Source organism: Theropithecus gelada, chromosome 17 (assembly GCF_003255815.1).
Source record: "Theropithecus gelada isolate Dixy chromosome 17, Tgel_1.0, whole genome shotgun sequence".
In the NCBI taxonomy this organism is placed as follows: domain Eukaryota; kingdom Metazoa; phylum Chordata; class Mammalia; order Primates; family Cercopithecidae; genus Theropithecus; species Theropithecus gelada.
Genome location: NC_037685.1, coordinates 47,818,167 through 47,842,404, shown reverse-complemented (window position 1 = coordinate 47,842,404; position 24,238 = coordinate 47,818,167). Strand labels below are relative to the sequence as shown.

At 39.5% G+C, this 24,238-nt stretch overlaps 1 protein-coding gene across 3 annotated transcripts in view; it reads right to left on the bottom strand.

Annotated features, from left to right (window-relative positions):
* The window catches only part of MYO16 (myosin XVI), a 702,327-nt gene that overhangs the window by 229,386 nt on the left and 448,703 nt on the right, over positions 1 to 24,238 (bottom strand). For all 3 annotated transcript variants that reach the window (XM_025364355.1, XM_025364354.1, XM_025364353.1), the window contains exons 17-20: positions 19,779 to 19,890; positions 15,896 to 16,013; positions 15,063 to 15,134; positions 12,656 to 12,797 (exon numbers count right to left, since the gene is read on the bottom strand). In XM_025364355.1, the coding sequence (XP_025220140.1) occupies positions 12,656 to 12,797; positions 15,063 to 15,134; positions 15,896 to 16,013; positions 19,779 to 19,890 (444 nt within the window). The remainder of the gene's footprint in view (positions 1 to 12,655; positions 12,798 to 15,062; positions 15,135 to 15,895; positions 16,014 to 19,778; positions 19,891 to 24,238) is intronic.

Here is a 24,238-nt window from a genome sequence, read left to right as displayed (position 1 = left end):
AAGAGACCTTGGCTTTTAGTGGTACTCATCTACGTCTTTTATGATAACGAAAATCTGAGGCAAAAGGTGAAAAATGTTAATAGTATTAATTCAAGGTAGTAGGTAAATGGGTGGCTTGCCTGGATTCCTTTTGTACTCTGCTTGACTACTGAGTTTTTCCCAAAAAGATAACATAATAAAAGAGGCTTGTACGCATGAAATAGACAAAGAAAAGTCTGGAAAAGTCTATTTTTATTTTCTCGCAAATGCACAGGAAGTGTTATTTTATAATGCATTTGAAAATTATAAACATAAATTCATTTATTATGAATTAAGTACTTTCATTATAACGGATAAAGTAATGAATAAAATATATTTTATACCAACATTCAATTACTAATAAATGGATTGTCTAGATTTTGGGATTCTTATCTTTCTTACACATATCCTTTTGATTTGTAATTATCACCAATGAGTTTGAATCTTGATAATCATTTCAATAAAATGATTGATATAAGGGAAAAAGTAGAAACATACATAAAAACACATTTGGTTTTAATCAGATTCATTTATCTGTGTTCAATCCTCGCTTCAGAAGCAAGTTTCCATTTTTTCCCAGTTTTTGTCCTGTTAAATGAGATTGTATCTCCTGTCCTTTTCCAAAAGTTTAATAGCAATTGATAAAATATAGATCACATCAGAGAGAAAGAGAGAGAGAAGAAACTTCACTTATGAGGTGTTAAATATGTCATATGGTCAGATGTTTTCCTGGGAACATTAATTTCCAATATTATTATCAAAAAGTAAAAATATGTAATTTCCGGAAGTTTTCTTATTACTCTGCAGTTTCTAGACGTTTTCTTATTACTCTGCTTTTCTACCATCTAGTCCACCATTTAGATTAAGTTTTTAAATTTATTTCATGCTCAGAACACTGAGAAACATTGCATATTCTCTCTCACCATGATTCCTGGAATGTTAAGGGCAAATTCTATGTGGGTTGACAAAAAAAACTTACTTTTATTATGTCTCTGCTTCATAATGAATAGCCTCTGATCCCACCTCACTCCATACTACTAACAATTACTACAGATTATCTAGTTAATGACATGGATAGTCCCAAAGGGCGGAAAATACTTAAATGTGAAGTTAGGTGATGCTTATTACACAAGTTCCATTTCACATGGAGGGTGGAAGGCATATACATTCTAAAAAATCATGTTGCTTCTTTTCATTAAAATATTTCCCAACTACCTGCCTCAAAAAGGAGAGTGCACTCTCCACCCTAGGCTTCTGGTAGAGAGAATAATGGCAAGCCTTCATCTAAAGCAAAGGAGACGTGTCTATAAGGAAGCATGGCTGGGGAAATGAGGTGTTTATGCCCTTGTGAGATTTTCCAAAATGGAAAATTCCCTCATCATACCTGAGATGCTCCTGACGGCTGCCTGCCTTGAAAGAGATTAATTTTCAAAGTTTTAACTCAAAGATTTAACTTGCCCAGTTGACCTCAATTACTTGCAAAATACTATTTATGCTTTGTAAGAATAATTAAGTGCTCGTATGGCTACATTCCACCCAGTCCTTTTAAAAAGTCATAAATTTCACCTGGTTTTTTTTTTTTTTTTTTAAAATAAAAAACCTCTTTGTTGAATAATTTGAGAAAAAAATAATCACAAGCATTTACCCATAGAGCCCCAAGCATACACACACCTGACTAGATTTGGGGGCCTATGCATCCAGCAAAACATGAGAAAATGGTGAACCCCTGAAGACTACAATAGTGGCCTTTTTAATAAAAAAAAATAGTATCCCAAAGATTAAAGCATATTGATATATCTCCAACTGCTATTGTACTTAGCAAGCATACCAAGGATTCTACAGTAAAGATGGGTAATTTTTCTGCAGAAGTAATGGCAACTCACTCTGCATAAAAAGCAAATAAATAAATGCATGAATAAACCTATGAGATGAAATTTGAAAACAGTCATGAGATGCTAGGTAGTCTTCATAAGTGATCTATACAAACAGTATAGATGTAACCTGTAATTCAAAAGGTATTTTAATAGCTTGCTTACAGTGCAGCTGAAAGACGTTCCTTCCTTAGCTCCATCTTCAGGCTCAGAGAACATTGTATAAACAAAGCTCTGGTTTACTGTTCCTAATGACCAAGATCCTTGAGAAATACTCTCTTAGAGCTGAAAATCGAATCCACTAAAAATAATCTTACAAAATAGGCTTAACATGCTTAGTGTCATTTTACTGTTTTAAAAATTATGTTATCCATCTATTAGGAGAAATCTCAGAATATATTTTTAAAATCACAAATTTTACCTAAAATACAAAAATAGAATTCTTCAATTTACAAAAACACAACGACAAAATCATTATACAAAAGACTTAACCTTAAAAATCCTCAAGAACTATAAGGAGACTCTGAACAACATTGAGGATATTAATCCAGAATGTATTAATTTTCTAATCAATAAACTAAGAAATTATTATAACCCAATTATATGGTTTTCTGGGGGAGGAGGAACAATGAATTCCCAGAAGTTATATGGAAAGCTGTATTTATGTGTGTGTGCATGTTTGAGTGTGTGTGTTTATGGCATTTGCTGAATTCCCACATTAGACTTTGACCTAGAAGAGGTTGAGATACACTATAAAGTTTCATAAGTATATTAAGTGCTACCTGATTGTAGCAATCAGAGACATACAAAATCATAGAAAACTCTATCACTTAATGTGATCAGCAAGAAATATTCTCTTATATTTGAAATCCCTGGATACCCAAAAAGCACATTAAGATATACCTATACGTATTAAAAACCAATAGTATACAAACTGAATTCTTAGTAGAACAAAACCAAAGTGTAGAATTAGGAAATGAGAACGTAAGCCAATTCAACTTAATCCACTTAAACCAATTAATTCACCTCACTTTCACAGCATCAAGGTAAAGATCAGCCTTTTCTGTCATTCGGTTAGACAGTCTTCAGACCAAGCATGGATTATCCAAAATGCAACTGTGAGGGATTTTTTTTTTTTAAACCAGCCAACAGAATTCTTCAAAGCTATAATTATGTTTTCTCTATATGGAATATTTTTCCCTCTAATTAAGTAAAGATAACAAGTCTCACCTAATGAAGAAGTACAACTTTTCTGAAGAATATTAAATTGCTTGTTACAATCTTATTAGTGCAGATTCTCTCTGTTCATTTAGACACTAACATTCTCTTAAGTGTTGTCAGATGCTAGGGATGAATGTACTCACCTCATACACTGATATCACCTTCAATTTACATCATACTGAATGTGTTCTTTTTTCTCTTTTCTGAGTGGAGTCATCAGTTTTGAGACTCTGGGAAGCTGTGATTCACGGTCAATATCGCCACCTTCTACAGATCACCTCAGTCAGACTTGGGGACACAGGGGCACTGTTGTGAATGTGCTGATGAAAATCTGGATCTCTAGGAAATCTCACAGTGGCTTAAAAGTCATTTCCCTTATTATCAAAATATGAGAATTTAGAAATGTGGTAAGATGCAAAAATTATCCTGCTGATGATTTCAGGAATTGAATCACTGGATTAACATGTGAATTAAACAAATAATAACCTAAAGAGAAAATGACTTCCATTTCTCTTTGAAACATTTTCTCTTTTTCATTTGTATAGAATCTGTTCAATACTTCCTTCTGTTATTTAAACAATTATACTGGGTAGCAAAGAGAAGGTTTAATAGTTCAAGAAATTTCACAAGTGATATATTTTCAAAAGCCTTCATTTTTTTCCTCCATAATCAATTTCATCTTGTGAAACAAAAAAACTAAGGCCCCAGTTACTGGAATGGGAACCCTTTTGCTTCTTGGTGAAAGACATTTGCCACTTTTATACTTACATCCTTGAGCCTTCATTCCTGTTTCATTCTCCCACGTGCTCCCAGACACTCCATGGGATCCCCATCTCTACAGGGCACCTGTCTCCTGTTCCCAATATCTCCCCCACCTCAGCATGCCAGTTCCTTAGTTCAGGCACTGCGTGAGCCCCTGTCCACTGGCAGGACCTTGTGTTGTTCCAAATCCTATTTTTCTTAAAAAACTAAAAATAAAATAAACACACACACACACACACACACACACACCCCTACCATTTAGGAAATATCACTGTTTCTAACCCATGTGGATCTTATTTTTGCAATACTAAAAAACCACAAACCACTCTTGACCCTAGACAGGCATGTTACAAACATGTCAGACCCGTGACCTAAGAGAAAGAGTGGCAGTTGAGCAATGCAAATCCATGATCCTTGCTTACCACAAGGCAAACCTGAGCAAAACACTAAGAAACAACACCCCTATCTCTAATAGTGTTCTGTGAATCCTGATATTTCTATTTCCAAAGAACAAAATATCTCCTTTATCTGCTACACCGTGAAACAAAAAGATCAAGAGTGAAATGTAAAAGGAAAACTGGGATATATCTTGGGCATCCACCACGTGAGTCATCTGCATTGTTTTCAACAACTCTCCCTTTCTCCATAAATAAGCTAATATAAACTAAGATGCTTTCTTACCAGCCACAGCCATCACTATACACACACACACACACACACAATATATATATATATACACACACACACACAGACACACACACATATACATATATGTATGTATATATTTTGAGACAGGGTCTCAGTCTGTCATCCAGGCTGGAGTGCAGGGATGCAATCAAGACTCACTGCAGCCTCACTGACTTGGGCTAAAGCAATTCTCCCAGCTCAGTCTCCCAAGTAGCTGGGACCACAGGTGTGTGCCGCTACACCTGGCTAACTTTTTGTATTTTTGGGGGGAGTGGGGTAGAGATGGGGTTTCACTATGTTGCCTAGCATGGTCTCAAATGCCTAAGTGATCCGCCCACCTCAGCCTTCCAAAATGCTGGGAGTACAGGCCTGAGCCACCACGCCTAGCCCTATCACTATTATCATTATAGCAACCATTCCCATTGTGTCAGATACTCTGATAACAACTTAGTATGCACGACCTCATTTAACCTTCAAATAACTCTGAAAAATAAACAAGTTCTTGCAACCTGGGTGTCAAAGAAACAGGTCTGGATAACCAAATAACTAACTCATGAGAAATGAATGCAATTAATCATAATGTTTTTAAATGTTTATGTTTAGGTCAACTAAAATACTATAAGAATGTAATATAAGAATTCATAAGAAACCAAAGGCTCAGTAAAAAAAATGATCCCCATATATATGTTAGAAGCTCAACACACACCATTTTATTCAGAACTTATGCTGAAATAAGTGATAGGTTTTGATGTTTGAAGACATTTGGAGAACTCTCCAAAGTTTCTACAACCCTGTACTTGCCCAGACTTCTATTTGCTTGCAAAACCCCAAAGAAGGATTCAAATGAGGAAAAACAATAATTTTAAATTTAACATTGCAAATTCAACCTTGGGGATGTAAGTGCTGCATTATAAAACAGGCCGAATTTTAGACATTGCAAAAATGATTGATCTTTTTTTAAAACAATTATTTTTCATTATACTTTAGTAGCTCTGATCATGTATCTCATTTCAGAATCCTATGGATGATATTCTTTATAAAAATTAAATACTCTTTAGATCATGGTCTTTGTTTATAGAAAACGAGTAACTGGTGTGTGTACAACTCCTCAAGGCACTTTCCCATTCTGTAGTCCCTCTCTACCTTCAACCCCAAGAATTCCTGTCTAAGAGGCACACTTGGGAAAGTGTGGGGCCTCAACCTATTAGCCAGGTGAACCTGAGTCTAAAGGGCTGCCATGGACCATGGAAGGGGGTGGGAGCAACCAGCACACACATGGATGCTGTTGCGGGAAGTCAGAGAGCCCAAATGGAGGAACCGGCTGAAGCCATGGCAGAAGAACATAAATTGTGAAGATTTCATGGACATTTATCTCTGCCCCAATCAATATTCTTGTGATTTCCTATGCCTGTCTTTACTTTAATCTCTTAATCCCATCATCTTCGTAAGCTGAGGGTGAATGTCGCCTCAGGACCCTGTGATGATTGCGTTAACTGCACAAATTGTTTGTGAGGCACGTGTGTTTGAACAACATGAAATCTAGGCACCTTATGAACAGGATAACAGCGATGTTCAGGGAAAAAGGGAGATAACCTTAAAGTCTGGCTGCCTGTGGGCCAGAAAGGACAGAGCCATATTTCTCTTATTACCGAAAACAGGTAAGAGAAGTATCGCTGAATTCTTTCCCCAGTAAGGAATATTAATAATTAACAGCCCTGGGAAAAGAATGCATTCCCAGAGGAGGCCTCTGAAATGGCCGCTCTGGAAGTGTCTGCCTTATGTAGATGTAGATAGGGATGAAACATGCCCTAGTCTCCTGCAGTGCCCCCAGGCTTGCCAGGATTAGGGAATTCCAGCCTGGCAAATTCTAGTCAGACCGGTTCTCTGCTCTTGAACCTTGTTTATCAATGACAATGCATGCACAGCTGGACATGGAAGTTCATCAGTGATTCTAGTTTCGTCCTGACCTTGTGATCTTGCCCTGACCTCCTGCCTTGTGATCTTTTGTCACCCTTGAAGCATGTGATCTCTGTGACCCACACCCTATCTGTACACTCCCTCCCTTTTGAAAACTGCTAATAAAAACTTACTGGTTTTACAGCTCAGGGGGCATCACGGAACCTGCCGACGTGTGATGTCTCCCCTGGACACCCAGCTTTAAAATTTTTCTCTTTTGTACTCTTTCCCTTTATTTCTCAAACCAGACGACACTTAGGAAAAATAGAAAAGGATCCACGTGAATATCAGGGGCGGGTTCCCCCAAAAGATGCATTTTGCACATCTTGAGGATCGCAGGGAAAGGAATCCTAGTGATAAAAATTTATGAGGATTTGAAGAGAAAGGGTCAGTGATAGCCATCTTGGTGGCCAGGAAAGCCTTAAGATGTCAATCAGCAAACCAAGAAATCCCTCACCTCCTTGTTCCTGTTCCCATTTTACCCTGACACTGGGATGCAGCAGCCTACCTCACACCCTTCCCAGGAGGCTGACAGCTGCCCCCAGAGGCCTCACCTGTGGGAGACGGAAGGGAACTCTCACCTTTGAACATACTTAATTTCTGCTCCAATGCTGGCTATTTCGGGATTAAAGGGTCCATAGAACTGTGATTTATTTAAAAGTAACCAGAAAAGTCTTGGGACCTGATTAAGTTTTATATCAGAGTCAGGAAAATATTACCCCCATTGAATAAATGTTAAAGGGAGGTGGGACATAAGAAAATACGTTTTCATTATACCACAAGTCATGCTTTTTTAATAGTGTTACACCAAAACAAGTGAGAATAGTTTCATATGATGTTTAATTTGGTTACACTGAAACATGTATAAGGCAACTCAGTTTGAAAAGTTGTGAACAATTCTACACATTTCTGGCAGCCACCATAATATTATCCATAATGCTGCCCTTTCAGATCAACAGTAATTTCAGCGTGTTTCCCCAGCTATCTGGTTCAAAGGTTTGCAATTTTCTTAAGCAAAAGAATGGCGAATACTTAATGGAAGCCTTTCAATATTACATTAGAAACAGCCAGCTAGTATCACAAAATGGAAAAGGGTTTCTTCAGTAATGAGGCAAAATAGACCATGAAAGAGTAGAAGTGTTAACAGAATTCTACACCAAATCCTCTCTATCTCACAAGGTGTGTTCTTAAGATGATGCTCTAAATCACAGTGGTGAAACCCTTGGGTAGAAACCTATTCAGAGGTATAGAAAAAAAAATCTTTAACAATCCACAGTTCTCAATGTGATTGCTGTAGCCGGGCAGAGAGGCGATTGAGCTCATTTGGGAAGCCGTACAATGCTGCTATTTGCCGCTCAAATGTGCTAACATGGTAGAAGGAACCCTGGCAACCTCACAATTCCTAAAAAGAAGGAGCAGAGCATAGCTTTGGTCTGAGTGGAATTCATGAAACACCCGAGGGGAGGTGATGCCTCCTTGGGGAGAATGGCTGTTATCTGTGGGAAGAGAGGGCCACAAGCCTTTGAATCCACTGGGGGAAAAGTGGACAGTGAGGAGAATGGAATGGAAGATCCATGGCATCCCTGTCCATCAGTGGGTGCCAATTTTCTACATGTGAAATTATGGGAATCTACGTATAGGTTCTCCAAATGGTTTAAACAAGGACTTTGTTAATACCTTCCGTGGTCACTGGGTATCAGCTGACAATTCACAGAGGTGTGGAGGCCAAACAATTCTAGAAAAGTCAAAACAAACTTAACAACTTTATTATTAGTTTTTCTTTAGAAATAATTTGATGTAATTTAAGATTATATTTTCATTGCTAAATATGATCAATTTAATGTGAACTGATGGCAAGTTATGAATAAACTACACGGGTCTTCCATATGCCTAGTGGCCAGACAAGTTCCGGTCTATGCTCTCGAAAACACTAGAGAACGACAACAACGAAAGACCCAACTCACTCAAAATGGGAGTCTCAAAGCCTACACACCTTTGTGCATTAGACTGTCCCTCAATCTTTCAAGTTTATGGACTCACATGTGCTAGGTAGAGATGCTTATTCATAGTCTTGAGGTTTTCTTACAGGAAAAGGAAGCCCCTTTAGCTGTAAGTCTCTTGGCTTCTGGAAGACCGACTTATTCCCTTAGAGTCTAGGACAAAGCCTGGACAAGGAGAGCTCAGGGCAGTCTTCCTGCACTCGCAGGGAGCACGCCATGGCCTCTGCTCCTCCAAGCTCTAAGAGGGCACTGGCCACTTCAGGGCTTACTGGAACTGGTAGGTAGTCAATCTGAGTCTAGGGCACAGCAGGCAGAAACAACTGGTTCACTGTGTAAACGTCATCTTCTCATGTCTGCTGTGTCACTCCTCAAATTGCTATTTTGACTCCCAAATGTCCTACTCCACTGTCTTTTTTTTTTTTTTTTTTTTGAGATGGAGTTTTGCTCTTGTTGCCCAGGTGGGAGTGCAGAGGCACGATCTCGGCTCACTACAACCTCCACCTCCCAGGTTCAAGTGATTCTCCTGCTTCAGCCTCCCGAGTAGCTGGGACTACAGGGATGCACCACCACACCTGGCTAATTTTTTATATTTTTGTATTTTTAGTAGAGATGGGGTTTTGCCATGTTGGTCAGCCTGGTCTTGAACTCCCGACCTCAGGTGATCCAGCCCCATTGGCCTCCCAAACTGCTGGGATTACAGGCCTGAGCCACCGTGCCTGGCCTCTTACTACATTGTCTTATTCCTCAACCAATTAAGAATCAGAGATGAAAATGGGTGCTATTAAGTAATCCCCCCTGCCCCCATCTAAAGACCATGATAGCACTGAGCAAAATTGAGCACATGAGTGTCTGATGCAGCAAGGGTGTACGAGAGGCGAAGACACGGTGAGGAGAGCACAGGTACTGCTGTAAGAGGCTGATGCTCTGTCTGTGTGCGGGAGATCAAGGTGGAGTGGATTGAGGGAAACTGTGCTTGCATTACTGGAGACTGTAATCATGAATTTTGTAATAACGACATTGGCATACAAATTTAAATGCTATGCAATATCCTTTATTTTAGAAGTCATAAAATTATAGTTTAGAAAAAGAAATGCCTCAGAAAATGATGAAAATAGTAAGCTTTTGGTTTTTACATGATTTTCTCCAGAGGAAGAGCATTGGAAGGAGATGTGAGGAAGCAGACCGTGGTCACAACTGTGAGCTGTGCTTCACATTTTCCTAGAGTCACCGTTTTAACAATAAAACATGTTGTTTTTAGCTATTTAACAACATTTCTTCCCAAGGTAATTTATATGTACATGCTTGGCGAACAACAAAGTTTTAAGCAAATATAGGGCATTATATTATTGCTATTTTTTATTACTGTTATTATTCTTTTACCTGTTTGGACCAAATTATTTTCAGCTAAGCATAATAAATAAAACTTCAGTGTGTTTCAATATTTAAAGTACCACTAAGTGTGGCCCTCAGTGGTCCCCAGCCCGCAGGGTCCGGGCCAAGCACTGCACAGCAGCCAGGCTCGCAGAGGATAACACCGCAGTAGGCAGCCACATGTAATCATAGACTGGATTCTGATCTGGCAAATGTGGCAAACGCTTCTGCCTATTTTCATTAATCCCATCAACCTCACCTTCAACATACCCAGGGTTTTTGTTTAGAAGTGAAACCTATTTGGATCCAGGTAGAGAAAGTAGAATTATTTTAATATGCTATATGATTAATATTGCACCTGTTTTACTGTAATCGAAGAAATGAATCCATCCTGTAACAAATGGACATTCACCTGCTTCAATTTCACTCATTTTCCCTTTATAACTTGTTAGAGTAAATTGTAGTGATATGTATTCTCTCTTGCCAAATTTACAAATGTAAATACACACACACACACACACATATACTCAGTATACATGTCTGTGTACTGTATGTATATATACATGTCTGTATGAAAGGTATGTCTATTCTATCACAAGGTGTATTTACTGTGTGTGTGTATATATATATACACACACAGTAATATATACATATACACTGTGAAAAATGTCTATTCTATCACAATCAATGTGCTCTACAACTTTGACCATGAGGATATTATTTATTTATATAATCTTTTTTGATATGATTATACTTCAAAAACACTGGGGATTGGTAAACAACAAGAGCCTATTCTAAGGTTATCTAAATTTTTTAGACTTTTCTGTGACTTAGGAAATGGGCCTATAAATCTGCAAAACCATAAGCTTTCCATGAATTCAAATGAATTAGAAATACTGCAAATATAACCTTTTCTTGCATTATTTGGGGATTTAAATTCAGGTTTGTGTGACTCACGGGAGAAATAGAGAAGAAAATATGGGAGTTATGACTCAAATGAGAATACTGTCTCTTAGAAGTCAAACTTCTAATATGTTGATTCACGTCTAATTTCCAACGAATCCTTGTCCTCATTCATATGCTTAGTAATACATTTTAAAAGATAAGACCATCCTTATAAATTTACACATTGCCACAGTGGCAATATTCCCACGAAAAGACAAGTAATGTGCTTTCCACGGTTTACGATTGTAGTTTTCCTCCGGGTGTGTGTCTGTAGCAAAAACTGTAGACCATTATATAAGTATTTCCAATTATATAAATTTAACACTCCGTAAAATGTAAATGTCAAATGAAAATTTTCTAGAAGTTTCTATGCACAGCTGGACTTACATATTCATTTTTTCAGTGTCAACTTCAGCAGAGCTGTCAATAATTTTATATATAATTAATTTGGTAGACCCAGCATATTAGTACCATTCTGTGAATCATCTATACATTAACAAATTAACTGATAACAATAATAGCAAAATCAAGAGTCCTTGTCATACTAAATACTACAATATTTCTGCTGAAATATGGTTTAGACCATTGCCACTCTCAAATTACAGACTACTGAATATGCTGATCAATGTTCAGTGAGATTTGAGATGTGTACATTTTAATAAGAATTTCAGTATCCTCTTGTCTTTGAAATCTTCTGAGATGTCTATATTTATTTAAGAACTTTCCCATTAATATATATTAGTTCTAATGTTTTCCAAGAAACCTCTGAAGGCATCAATTTTCAGGAATTTAATTTAAATTTAAGAAGTCTATATAGATGACAAAGAAATTCTCAGGTTTCATTTGAAGACAAGTACGTGAAGACTTGTGAATGTGATTGTGCTCTCAATTGTCTGCTCAAGGTCACTACTAGTGACAAGAATAACAAGAAAGTTTTCCACTGATAATATGTAATGGAGATATATAATTTTTAGATGATGAAATAGCCCTGAGAAGCTACTGTTTGAGATGTTTAGGGGCCGGGCGCGGTGGCTCATGCCTGTAATCCCAGCACTTTGGGAGGCTAAGGCAGGCGGGCGGATCACCTGAGGTCAGGAGTTCAAGACCAGCCTGACCAACATGGAGAAACCCCGTCTCTACTAAATATACAAAATTAGCCAGGTGTGGTGGCACATGCCTGTATTCCCAGCTACTTGGGAGGCTGAGGCAGGAGAATCCCCTGAACCCAGGAGGCGGAGGTTGCAGTGAGCCGAGATCACACCATTGCACTCCTGCCTGGGCGGCAAGAGTGAAACTTCATCTCAAAAAAAAAAAAAAAAAAAAAAAGATTAGGGATATAAAGCCAAAATGATTACCATAGAGACCCTCTGTCACATAATCCACAAAATAAGTGAAGAAATAAGACGAAGCATTACTGATCCAAAACACATCATAAAATTGGTTCCAAAGGAGGCATGAGCTACTCCACAAATTCCAGTGCCTTACCTGTTCTTAGAGTGTCCTCTTCCCGGATTTATAAAATTTTTATATTTATTGTTGCACAAAAGGCCACATCTACCTTCAGTCCATAAAGAATGCATTTGCGTATCTATACATAGATTATTAATTCATCAATGTAAATGGGAGGGTACCCCAGGGAGGGGGCTTCACTTCCTAAAGAATAATCAATAAAACCCTTCAAGTCAGATTACCTTGTTAAAATAAAATATATTAATGAAGTTCAACTTATGGGTCACCCTGTAATATGAAGCTGCTTTTGGAGTTGAGTCTTTAAGTTACTTACTACAGTAATAATAACAGAACTTAACATCCATCAACTCCTACCTTCTCTGTTCATCTTGACTGAGGAGGCAAGAATTCATGGTATTCACCAGAAAGCTAAACAAACGACTGTACAGGGACTTGGCCAAGAGGTCTCGGAAAAACTCAGCAATCTGTATGGTATGACGTCGTATTATCATATCCCCTAAAATGGTAGAAAGAAAAGGAGGAGTGAGCACAAGGGTTCCCTCATCTAGAAGCCAACCAAAACTCCACATATCCTATCAATTCCCCACACATCCATACGATAAGTGATGTATAAAAATTATACTGATTCTAATAAATGAGAAGGTCTCTGTCAGTTATTACGCACAATGTTTCCTAAAACAAAAGTTAAGTACATTGTAATCTTCTTTGTTAGAATTGTTGACCACAGCATTTCACCTTTATTGTAGGTTGTGTAATTTCACCTCAGTTAGGGAAACAGTTCTTCACAGAGTCCCTCCTGGCAAGGCTTTTGATAACAACTCGCTGGTTTGGATACTGAATCATCCTAAGGCATGTGGAAACGCGCTATCTGGAAACTCGGATATATTTTAAATATTTTCAAAGGCATGATCTCATTAACCAGAATGTGGGTCTGGAGTTTGGAAAGAAGATTGGGCCTTAGGTGGGAATTTCTACGTCATTCTCAAAGACACAGTGATTGAACTCTTGAGTGACAGGTCTGTGGAAGAGACTAGAATAGAGATGGGGCCAAGGAAAAAAGAACAAGGGTGGTTTGGCATTGAGCCTATCCCATCACTGTTGCAGGAGGGCTGAGTGTAAATGGGAGCCTAGAATTCATATTCTATGGCCTTGGCCAAACTCGCTGACCATTGCATCTCAGGCAAAGAAAGAGACTAGAAACAGGGTGGGGTCCACGTGCAATGCGGGTTGAAGCGTTTTCAGTCTGTTAGAAGCACAGGTGAGGAAGGATATCTACTGATACTGGTAGAAAATGTAGTCAGAGAGCTACAAGTTCAAGGTCATCGAGATGGAACAACACAAGAGGAAGGGGCAGTGAAAGTGGGTATGGCCATTTATGACATTGTGAAATTGACATTCCTAGAGCCATGTGACTGAGGAGTGCAGATGGGTCACCCCCAGGGTGGTGGTAGCAAGTGAGGGTGGTATAAGCAGAGGAAATCATAGACACTAATGGGGAGCTCAATGTTTCTCAAAAGAAGGTGCGAAGAAGAACAATGTCTTCAAGATGCTTGGTGGGTGGGAGGCAAGGGTGCCAGTGGGGCCTCCTAAGCCACCTAAAGTGACGAGCTGGTCTATCTTTGAAAGACTGTTGGCCTTATTCCTGAAATGCCAATTGCATTTCAGAAAGATTATTTCAGAAGTAGTGTGGAAGGAGGGCAAGTTGAGATAAGGCCAGATAAAAGAGGAATAGGAGTGTCTTGCTGTAATGCAGGGAAAGAATGATAAATTCAGCAGTGCTGATGAAAATGAAGGGTAGGAAGTAGGAATGGGAGATATTCATGGCGTCTGTCTGACCTATGAATGGAGGAGTTGGAAGAGAAAGAGCTATCAAGGATAACTTTTGGGCAACGGAGTGAACAACGGGGAGATTCATTAAGTTTGGGGATATTCTGAGAGTAGGAGTGAGGCAGGAATCATGACTCACCTACCTAAATACCTGCAAGTAGGCCCAAAAGGCCATAGAGGAAGAATAGTAGAGATTTAGAGAAGAAAGGTTAGATGAATGGTGAGTTCTCACAATCACAATCAAGAGGAAAACATAAGGCCATCATTTAGAGTGAGTACTTGAAGATCATGTGGGAAAACCACTCTCTTTGTTCACTGAGTAGAGATGCATGTAGCATAGAGATTAAGCATGTCATCTGGGAGTCAGACAGTGCTAGATTCGAATTCCAGACATGTCACTTACTAGTGATTTGAGGTTCAAAGTCATTTAACTTATTTGAATTTTAGTTTTCCCCTCCGTTAAAATGGAAATAGTAATGCCCACATCAGAGCAATCTGTGAGAATTCAAACACAACAATTTTTATAGGACTTGGCACAATGCCTATCAGTTTATAAATGCCCAATAAATGACAGCTATTCTAACCAATGAGGTAGCAGGAAAAGGTCGGTCCTTCATTGAAGAGTGCAGCATGGCACCACATATGCAAATGGATCCAATATTTTATTTGAAGAAACCCTCTTGGATTGATGGTTTTGTTTTTCTAAGATGACAGATTATCTAGAAAGGGTGACCAGTTAGGCAAAATGGTCTCTCAGGAGTATAAAGAGTCTAAACTATAGTCACATCAAATGACCAAACAGGCTCATAATGCTTTTCTCATTTGACCTTAAATTCATAGAAATAGTTTCACTAAGTGGGGACAGGTCAAACTGTATTTAATTTTCATATTTGATTCTAAATTGCACAAAGATGTTAGAGTATAAAAAAATTACCTTTAAAATATTGAATATCAGTTGTTAAGGCAGATGCCAACTCATCTGTTGATACTTGTAACATTCCAGCCACTAAAATTAAATCAGCATTACAAACATAAAGTTAGTATATTTTTTGATTCCAAGAACATTTAATTTTATGGCTATAATTGATAAGTCTTATATAGGCACATTACAAAACATGAGTATTTTAAAAAGTCATTACTACTGTAATTGTCAAATTCAACTAGAGAAACATCTTAATCAAAATATTAATGAGTTCTTACAGTTCTGTGCATTAAATCACAGCATATTTTTTTCCTCCCTGTCCTGACAGATGGTATGGAATTGTTTTTTTCCAGGTTCCTGGTTAAATCTCTTTGATATAGGTGAAGATATGTTGTTTATTGACAATCTGTGGTTTTAAGGTATTTTTTAAAATCTGGGAGCGACTAAAGAGGCAGCTCCAAAGAGCGAGATTCTTGGCAAGATCTTTGAAAGGGAAGTAATTACATTCTGTTTAAAATGTTTAGCTAATAACATGCCCCCAAAATACACTGGGTGGTGGGGTGAAGGGTACTTAGAACAATATAAATAAACACAAGTATGTGCTAAAGAATCAGTGTTGTTAACGTGGTGCACAGAATGAGAACAAAAAAGTACATCTTGCTATTCATTTCCACAACAGATTATAAGAAAAAACAAAGTAGACAATTTTCCCAGCTTACTGAATTCTACTTATAGAGGAAAGCGTTTACGCCAACAGGCTTTTCTGTACTATGTCGCCATCTACTGGTAGATCTACAAAATTGCACATCAATGTGGTGAATGTCAGAAGGTCACGTTCCACTGACCTTGTTCCAGGAGCTGGAGGTCAGAAACGAAGGCGGAGTTCCCCTCAGTCAGGGCAGTAAACCGAATGTCTCCAAGGTGCAATATTGCTGCTAGAATTACGAACAGATTCTCCACCTCCTATGCGTTTTACAAACAGAGACAAGGAATAGGGTGCTTAGAAGAAAGATTAAAAGGCAAAATGTTTAAGTATCTAAAAGTAAGTTACAAAAATGATGAGCTTATGAATGAGGTTGTGAGTTTGCAGATCCCAAATATTCGCTATGGCAAGAAAACTACTAGCCTCTACCTCAACATCAAAACCTCATAATTCAAAGCATATTTTCTCTAAATCAATGTTTCTGTTCCTGAAATATAAGAGAGTCAGGAAATAATATTCTGATATAAATTAACAGCTTGTAGATAATCATCATAACAAAAATGAATAATTGTGTGCTGTGGGTTTGACTGGCTGGGCTTCACTTGTAAGGTTAGACTTCACTCCCCCTCCTCTCCAGGCTCACGTTGGATGCTATTTAGACTTTGCAGTTGCTGTGGCCGCTTCATTCAAGAACCTACATTATAGTGTTCACTTCTTTGCTATCTCTCTTATGAGATAAATTAACATGATGATTACAAAATTGTTTACTTCTCCAGGAAAAACTAAAGGAGGCGTAATGAAAACCACCGTGCCTAGACTCACAAAATGCTAATTGTTTTTTAAGGTATTTTAAGCAAAACAGAAAAAAAATGGATGTTGGCAAGAGCTATCTTTGAGCAGAGGGTAGCAGGAAGTAAGAGAATGCTGAAAGAGAATCTGGAACGCTGCATAAAAAAATAAATGAGACCTTAAATTTGATTTTGGATAGTCATTTTTTGGCAAGAATGAAAAATCAAGAAAAAGCTGCAAGTTAAACTGTACTTCTCTAGAATGTCAAATATTTAGCATGATGATATCAATAGTAAAACAGGTTGAGCCCTGTGAAGGGCGAGCGGCATAGCCTGTTCCATTCTCAGTCTCCTAATCTGTAATTTGAGAACAAAACCTCCTTCCGTAACTACTGTGGCAGCTGTTCTAAGAACAATGCTGATGTGCTTTATAAATATACAGTGGAAACAATATACTTCTTGAGACTTCCGCGATTTTCTCCAGAGCCTGTAGTTTTCATAATAAGGTAAGATTTTACCAATTTTAAAATGAGAGCATTGAAAAGAATGATCTCTAAGTTTCAGGTATAATAATGTTTTATGAAGGTCATATACATATAAAAATGTTTTCAGTTAATCCCTAAATCATAAATTTGTTTTTCAAATTTCATTTACTTATGCTGTATAAAATGGCATTATTCAAGCCTCTCAAACTACTTAACTACTTGCCAACTTACTTTTTTTCCTTTTTTTTTTTTTTTTTTTTTTTTGAGACAGGGTCTCACTCTGTTGCCCAGTCTGGACTGTAGTGGCACAATCGTAGCTTCCTACAGCCTTGACCTCCTGGGCTCAAGTGATCCTCCCACTTCAGCCTCTTGAGTAGCTAGGACTACAGGCAAAAATTAGTGTCCAGCTAATGTTTTTGAAAACAGTTGCAGAGATGGGGGTCTCGCTATGCTGTTCAGGTCGGTCTTGAACTCCTGGCCTCAAGCAATCCTCTCATCTTGGCCTCCCAAAATGCTGGGATTAGAGGCGTGCACCACCATGCCCAGCTTTTTTTTTTTTTTTTTTTAAATCAATTAGTCTTCATGAAAGGTACTGGTACCTGCAAGATAGGCACCTCTGGATAGACAGCTGAAGAATCTATACTGTCCTCAAGAATCTCATAATTTAGTGATGGAGACAGAGCTGTGAAAATAACTATAATGTGCATTACAGTGTGCTGGATTCTATGACAAAAGTAAAAATAAACTCCTTCCTGAGCAGAAAGGAGGCTGTGATTCTGTGTCTCTGCGTAGTGAGCATCCATCCCTGCCACCCTGCTAGACGGGAGAGCTGGAGGCACGGTTACGAACAGATCTCTCAGGACCACAATCGCAAGTGTTGATTCAAGAACTCACTGGCCCAGAAATACCATCCTTTGAATCTTACTGGACATAATCCATCCCTCTAAAGTGGATTCAATTGTCTTCATTCAAGTCACTCCCAGGGTCAGGATGAAATAATTAATTTCATGGTTTTTGCTAGTGTGTACCTACTACTTTTACCAAGAAGGCTATGAGAGTCTCCCTGGGTTACCTTAGTCAGAAAGTGTACTTTGCTTGCCCTGCCTTTGAGGATCAGTCATGAATTTTCAAAGCCCTGTTTCCAGGCAACTGGTATGTTGGCAGAATGGTTTCTATCCATATCTCTAGCTTCACTTCCTATGAGGAAGCAGACATCTCAGGCATGGAAGGAGGGAAAAATATCAAAACAAAAAAGTACCACAGCAGCAAGTGCAAAGACAGAACAGTGCCAGTGGAAAGGACTCAGTAAAGGAGAAAAACAGAGGCTGGGTAATCAGAGCCAAAAAGAACGAGACGCCACGTGATTGCGGGCTCCTCGAGTTCCAGTCTCTCAACACGGCAAGGGTGAGTGCAGCAAGGTGCCCCCGCATTCACTGATTTAGGGTGAGCCTCACTTCCTTCCTCTTCCCCCTGTGGACCTCTCCACCCTCCCCACCCACTCACTGCCCGCATGTATTGGCTTCAGAAAAATAAAAAGAACAACTTTAAATCTGTGACCCAGTCTGGGCTTGTGAACTAGTGGCATGTCCAAGTTATCCCTGTGATATTATATTAAATATTCATGAGGAATTGCCCGTAAATTGACCATAATCCAAAATACCACCATGTTGAATGGAGGCAAAGATAATGCCTCTGGGAAACAGAGATTGAAGGGATTCTGAGAGGTCTTTCTCAAGCCTTAGACCATTTCTTATGTCTTATTCACTGGACGGGTGCTGTTTAATTCAGTAACTGTTAACCACACATGGCTATGTCAATTTAAATGAATTAAAATAAAGAAATATAAACATTTATTTCTTCAGTCCACAAGCCACACTTCAAGTGTCCAGGAGCCACACGTGGCTGGAAGCTACCGTGTGGTACAACACACAGCAGGTCACCAACATTTCCATCATCAGAGATGGTTCTACTGCACGGCCATGGTCTAAAAGTTTTAAAGTGTAATTTTTCAGCTTCATAATGCTTGGAGGTATTTTTCAGCTTCATAATACTTGCAGGTATTTGGTAATTCTGTGCAATCAAATATAACAATATTGAAACATTTACATTGTTCAAGAAGATGTTTTAACAAGGTGATTATGTTAATTTTCAAGTGATTCTTAACACGAAGGTTACTTTAGGTTTATCAGTTTTTTCATGGGTTGATCAAATATAAAGTTATTTGATCTGTTTTGGATACATATATAAAATATGTATTTTGAATATTATATATTTAAATTTTAAATTATATTTTATAAATATAATCTATAAATTATATTTTATAAATATAATCTGTAAATTATAAAGTTTATGATCTACTAAAATATATTTTAAATATTTTAAAATTATATATTATAAAATATATATTTAAAAATATATAATGTATATATTATATTCATTTTGGGAAAGGGCTCCTTCTCTACCCTCTTGAAAACGGCACCCTCTCCTCTTGCCACTCTCTGCTGACTGCTATGTTTTCTTCCTAGTTCCCTTCTTCCTCAACATGTGGATTAAGTCCTGCCCCCTGCCCCCTGCCCCCACTAGCACATCAGCTCTAGGAGGCAGGGATTGGGGCTTATTGTCTGTCGAATCATCAGTGTCCTCGGCAATACCTGGAATGTCATAGGGGCTCAGTAAATACTTCTGAATGAATAACTTGTATAAATTAGTAGAAGGTTGATTTACTCAGTGAAATATTTATGACATGACTCACCAAGTTGCTGAAGCCAACTACATTCAGGGCTTGTTTCAAAACAGCCAATTTCTCCCTGTTCAGAGAACGCTCCCCTGTGGACGCATCGTCCTGCATGGTCTGGTTCAAATACCTGTTAGGAGACAAGGCGTGTAATGTTACCGCTTGGCTTCTGGTCAGACTTCTGTGGTTAAAAGTCACTTCTGCCATATTTGATCTCTACAATGATGGGAATCACCTGGACATGGTGTCCCCATGTTTTCAAAGCATTTGGTACATAACACCACATGATGTCTCAGGAAAGGGAAATGTTAGTTCTTGTTGTACCAGGACATATTTACATTCCTCTACTCGGTTTTCATCTTAGCTGCTGCACCTTTCCTTGTGACAGGAGAAGGTCACAAGTGATTCATGTCTTTTTTTTTTTTTTTGAGACGGAGTCTCGCTCTGTCGCCCAGGCTAGAGTGCAGTGGCCGGATCTCAGCTCACTGCAAGCTCCGCCTCCCGGGTTTACGCCATTCTCCTGCCTCAGCCTCCCAAGTAGCTGGGATTACAGGCGCCCACCACCTCGCCCGGCTAGTTTTTTGTATTTTTTAGTAGAGACGGGGTTTCACCGGGTTAGCCAGGATGGTCTCGATCTCCTGACCTTGTGATCCGCCCGTCTCGGCCTCCCAAAGTGCTGGGATTACAGGCTTGAGCCACCGCGCCCGGCCTTTTTTTTTTTTTTTTTTTTGAGACGGAGTTTCGTTCTTGTCGCCCAGGCTAGAGTGTAGTGGCACAGTCTTGGCTCACTGCAACCTCCACCTCCCGAGTTCAAGCGTTTCTCCTGCCTCAGCCTCTTCAGTAACTGGGACTACAGGTGCGCACCACCATGCCCAGCTAATTTTTGTATTTTCAGTAGAGACAGGGTTTTACCATGTTGGTCAGGCTGGTCTTAAACTCCTGACCTCGGCCTCCCAAAGTGCTGGGATTATAGCCGTGAGCCACCGCACCCGGCTGTGACTCATGTATTTCATATAAAAATTTGACAGGTTCTATCATATGCTTTGTAATTAATATCTGAAATAAAGATGCCTAATTTATAGTAAGTTATTATTTTTCCTTGTTGGTACTTTTCAATAATGAGATGGTTGATTATGCCACTGATTTACTCCTTTCCCTCAACAAACGTGTACGAATCACCTATGTAACACAGGCAATACCGAGCAGCTGAGAATATGAAGGAAAAGGACTCAACAACAGCAGAATAAACTAAGCAGGGGCACAGACAAGGGAGACAGAATCAGAGAGACAGACTCCAGGTATAAGTGCACAGGAAGGGGCCACACCCAGAAGTGGACCATGAGGAAACACAGTGGGGAAAAGCAGGTTTTGGTTCTAACAGTTGCCATATAAGACTTTGCCAAGCAACTCCCAGGCTTTCAGCTTATCCCTGGAATAATTAGAACATGTACAAAGCAGAAAGAATTGGTCAAGCATGATGCATACGGGGAAAATATATCCATGTGTGCAAAATTGGAGCCTAAGGTGAGATGAGCAAAGATTGATGAGATTGGAGAAGTAGCCAGGGCTTTGTACAGCTTGAAAAAGAGTTTGTCATGTCTTGGAAGTGACAGGCAGCTCTGAGGGCCTTGCAACAAAGAAGTGGCATGACCAGGTTGGTGCCTTGGAAAGAATATCCTGGTAGCCCAGGGCAAGATTACCTGGAAAGAGGTAAGGCAAGTAAGGGGAGCATGTGGCCCAGTGGGAGACTAGTGGTGGTGAAGAAGAGGATGGATGGGGAGAGGAGAAGGGAGGAGGCAGAGCTGACAGTACGAGGGGGTGAACTGGGCACCGGGAGGTGGAAAGTGGGGAGTTCATGATGAGTAGCAAGTCTCCGTCCGGGAAAACAGGGTGGACTGCGGGCCCGTTCAAATGGAAAACATTCTCAAGAGGAGGAACAGGTTTCTGGAAGGATAAAGTCTTATATTTGATATTAGACACATTGACTTTAAACTACTTGTTAAAGTTTAAATGTAGTCCCAAGAAATAATAGCTATAAAGATCTGGAATTCAGAAAAACACTAGATAATAGGATCTGGAAGTCATCAGCATGCAGAAGGCTAGAACCATGGGAGAGGGTGAGCTCACACAAAATGAGATGCTGGAATTAGGGCTAAGGAAAGAATGGAGTGTCCAGGATGGAGTAAGAATGTTATAAGAAATTTGAGTCATTAAAACAGAAGGGTTGTTTTTTTTTTTTTTTTTTTTTTTTTTGAGACAGAGTCTTGCCCTGTTGCCCAGGCTAGAGTGCAGTGTGATGATCTCACTGCAACCTCCTCCTTCCTGGTTTAAGCAATTCCCCTGCCTCAGTCTCCCAAGTAGCTGGGATTACAGGCGCACACCACTACGCCCGGCTAATTTTTGTATTTTAGTAGAGACGAGGTTTCACCATCTTGGCCAGGCTGGTCTCAAACTCCTGACCTCATGATCCACCCACCTCAGCCTCCCAAAATGCTGGGATTACAGGTGTGAGCCACTGTGCCTGGCTGGAAAAGGTACCTTTAAGACTGAATGATAGTGATGGAAAAGAGACCACAGAAACAAGGAAATTGTGCCCTTGACAAGGGGAATGTTTTTTGGAATTGGAAGGGAGAAGCAGATCGCAATGGCCATGTGAGCTGGGTCTATGAGAACTTCTTTTTCCTCAATCTCGGCTGAGGTTGGAAGAACAATCTAGGGGCTGGAGTGGGGTGTGGGGAAGACTTTGGAATATGAACCTGCTAAGGTAGAAGCATAAAAACCCACATAAAAGACTTCAAGAAAGGGAGCCGTGGAGAGTACTGAAGAGGGGGAAATGGATGAGGTAAGGAGAGGGTGTGGAATTGGTGCAAGGGGAGGGTCTGCCTCTCACTGCAGAAATGACTTGACTTTCTAGGACGTGCCAGGTAAGGTGACAAATACGACCCTGAAGGCTGGTGCCATCTCAGAGGAGGAGAGCAACCAATGCTTGTAGCTTTGATTTTTCTAGGAGAGAAAGAGGTTGAGGTTTCGGTGACCAGGTGAAGGTCGTGGGAACTTAAGACATTTGCTGCGGAGAAGGGACACAGTTGTGAAGCAGGGAGCAGCAGGAGCTGAGCTGATGCTGCAGCATGCCATGCCCAGGTGGCGGTGGAGACCAGCTCCTGGGGTGGGGTCACCTCCTCTAGGGCCCCTCAAATGCCTGATGGAGGATGAGCAAGCTGGGGTTTGGGGCAGTGGAACAGAAAAAGGTCAAGGGCAATGATATCAGTAAGAAATTGGCTTACCGTGGTCAGAGGGTCCTTTTGTCTGCAATCTATAAACCTTTAGTGATAAACCTTTTATTATTATTATTATAATACAGGGTCTTGCTCTGTTTCCAGGCTGGACGGCATGGTGTGATCTCAACTCACTGCAGCTCTGCCTCCCAGGCACAAGTGATCCTCCCACTTCAGCCTCTCAAATAGCTGGGATCACAGGCACATGTCGCCACGCCTGGCTAATTTTTTGTATTTTTAGTAGAGACAGGGTCTTGCCATGTGGCCCAGGCTGGTCTTGAACTCCTGATCTCAAGCAGTCTGCATGTCTTGGCCTCCCAAAGTGCTGGAATTATAAGTGTGAGCCAGCACACGCTGGCTCTAGTGATAAATCTTAATGATAAAAAATTGTAACCCCTCTCCATACTTCTGGTCCTCACAGTAGGTTTCTATGCATCTTCCTGACATTATCTTTTTTTCTGACTTCCTTGATCATTGCACAGGTTAATATTCCATTGAGGGGCCACTTGTCTTGCAAAGAACAATTGGCTCCTGTTATCATTAGAGTCAAATGGGAAAAAAAAAAAAATTTACAATTCTTGATAATTAGTAAGCTCCCCGTAGCCCTGCACCAGCTAGCTTAAGTATTTCTTTAAACCTCCCATCCTCCATTTTATTTTACTTTTTAGCCTAGAATTTACAGCAGCTATGACCCGCTCCATGAGGAAGTATGAATACAGTGGCTTTTTTATTGCAGTTAAATTTTGGGTAGATGAAGCCCTGTGAAGAAATCCTGGTAGTTGCAGACAGGTCTGTTAACTACGTAATGGGTCAGGTGGGAACCAATTCAAAACAGACAATTTGAAAGGGCAGTTTGCCTGATGGCAGGAAAGATGCCTTCAGCTTGGTTGTGAGCATTTTCCTCTGTAGCCAGAAAACTTGTCATAAAGACGAAGAAAAAAACACAATGCCTTTTGCACAATACTTAAAATTCTCCCACTATTCAAAAGCATCTAGGATGATTTCACTAGAAATGCAGTTCTTACTTATCCACAAAACTATATCTTAAAATGGGAAGGTTAGTACCAGAATAAAAAAAAATACATGTTTATTTTTGGAGATTAAAAATACAAATTTTCCCTTTGACATCACTCAATCATGAAATCTCACATAAGGGCAAAAAAAAAAAAAAAAAAAAAAAAAAAGGAAAAAAAAAAAAAAAAA